Here is a 2,013-nt window from a genome sequence, read left to right on the forward strand (position 1 = left end):
TGAGCGAATCAACAAAGCAAGCTCCTGTTTTGTTTCACCCCAAAGCTCCTGTTTTGTTTAATATTTCTTCGGAAGTGCACCGGATGAAGAATTTCATGAAGCACCGCAAGTTCTCTTCGGCTGCTGAAGAGTTTATTTTGTCTCTGTGGCCTTGGGCCTGTTGGTGCTGTTATTAGCTCTAGTGCTAAATCGCTCGATTTGCTAGCGTGTGTTGGATGCTGTAAAACTCATTATTCGCTTTCTTATCAGTACGGCTACCATTGCACACGCAATGGGAGTTTTGCACAAACCTGCTGCTGCATGCAGCAGGCTCTGTTGGACGATCAGAACGAAGCAAGTGTTAAACAAGCAAAATTTCTTCGTTATTCAGTAAAGGCATAATCATACATATACAATATCATTGATAAACTCTGCTCGAGCAGCAAAAACATGGAATTACATCTGTTTTCTCCTAATTGATTGATCTACAGGACGAAAAACCAGGAAACAATTCCAGCGTCAGACAGGAGCAGATCAGAAGCACATGACCCCGGCGGCAGAAGCCGCGATGTTGTCCTTGAAATCCGCGACCGCCATGTCGATCAGGTGACGTGCCAGCTCCACTGCGGCGGCCAGCCCCGGGACCTGCTCCTGGAGCAGCCTCAGGGCGTCGCGGCCGTGTCCCTCCAGCAGGCCCACAATCTCCCGCAGCTCCCGCGCCGAGCGCGCCGCCAGGAATCGCGTCACGGAGTCAGGCGGTGGCGCCCCGGCGACGAGCGACGCGGCGTGGACGGCGTCCTCCAGGCCGACAGGCTCGTGCTCTCCCAGGGTGCTGGAGCCGCCGCGGCGGCCTACCCGGCCCGTGAGGCCGATGCGGAGCTGCATCGGCAGTTCGCGGCCGCCGCAGCAAAGGGACATGGCGCCGCCGTCCATGCTCTCTCGGATGGAAGAGGAGGCTGCAGATGGGTAGCTGCCGCGGCGGCAACTCGCGGAGGCCATGGGCGCGAGGGCTCGGAAAAATAGAATCGAATCGTTTTTTTATGTAATCAGTGGCATTGGTGGGTAATTACACACCAACTCCACGAGGAGGTTCAAAAGAGAGAGTTCTGGAGCAGCAAAAGAGGTGCTCCAAAACTCCACCCCCATTTGCACTATAGCTCCATGGAGTTGGCAGCTCTATGGAGTTTTGGAGCTGGGGTGTTTGGCTGGATTTTTTTCTGGATTTGCTAGAGTTCTGGAGTGGAGCCATGCCAAACAGGACCTAAGTAATGGGGGAAATCCAGGTGCCAGTGCTTAAGGTCCTAGATGAAATGTATAGAGCTCAAGATGATCTTGCCAGGTATATGTGACACTAAAATTTCTCATGGCTGCTGTACATAAGTCTTGAGGTGGCCTCATTTTTTATTTTTTTTATTTTTTTGACTTGTTTCTATAGAGAAATTCACCAGCATGATAATTGCAAACTCGAATGGATCCATGAGAGGCATCTTGATTTTGTTGCTTTGTTCTGTTTCTGTTTGTTCGTATTTTTTAGTTGTAGCTATCACATGGTTCTATAATTTTCAATTATCTGTGGTGGCTACATCTAATACTAATATTATCATCAAATGTATTAGAACGTGATATACTAATGAGTTAAAAGTTAATTTGGCATATATACTTATTCAAAAGGAGTATGGACTTGCAAGCCTTAACTATACCTGTGTTGTTTGTGCAGGTTCACGTCCGGGAACTCCTTGGCGGCATGACAGCACGTCTGCAGAACGATAGAAAAACCGGTGGCAGGCAGCTTGCCGAGGGCGAGGCAACGGGAAGTAAATGGATGTAAAGAACTTACGACGGCTGTGGGCGAGTAGCGATGAAGCCCGATGCGCGACGGGCAATGGCGGCATGCCACGGACGGGCGACGACGGCGTGCTACGAACGGGCAACGGCGACTTGTGGCTGGCGATGGACGGAGGATCGATGGCGTTGATTGGCGGACGGCGTGTGCGATGGCGAAGGTGGCGCACGAGGGCCAGGGACGAGGAGGTG

The 2,013-nt window shown here is 51.3% G+C and overlaps 1 protein-coding gene across 1 annotated transcript; it reads right to left on the reverse strand.

The window, feature by feature from the left end:
* Window positions 1-513: 513 nt before the first annotated feature.
* Window positions 514-978, reverse strand: LOC136548231 (uncharacterized). The gene has a single exon (XM_066539835.1). It carries the CDS (start codon window positions 976-978, stop codon window positions 514-516), a length of 465 nt encoding a protein of 154 aa, XP_066395932.1.
* Between the last annotated feature and the right edge of the window lie 1,035 nt (window positions 979-2,013).

Source organism: Miscanthus floridulus, chromosome 4 (genome assembly GCF_019320115.1).
Source record: "Miscanthus floridulus cultivar M001 chromosome 4, ASM1932011v1, whole genome shotgun sequence".
Classification (NCBI taxonomy): Eukaryota; Viridiplantae; Streptophyta; class Magnoliopsida; order Poales; family Poaceae; genus Miscanthus; species Miscanthus floridulus.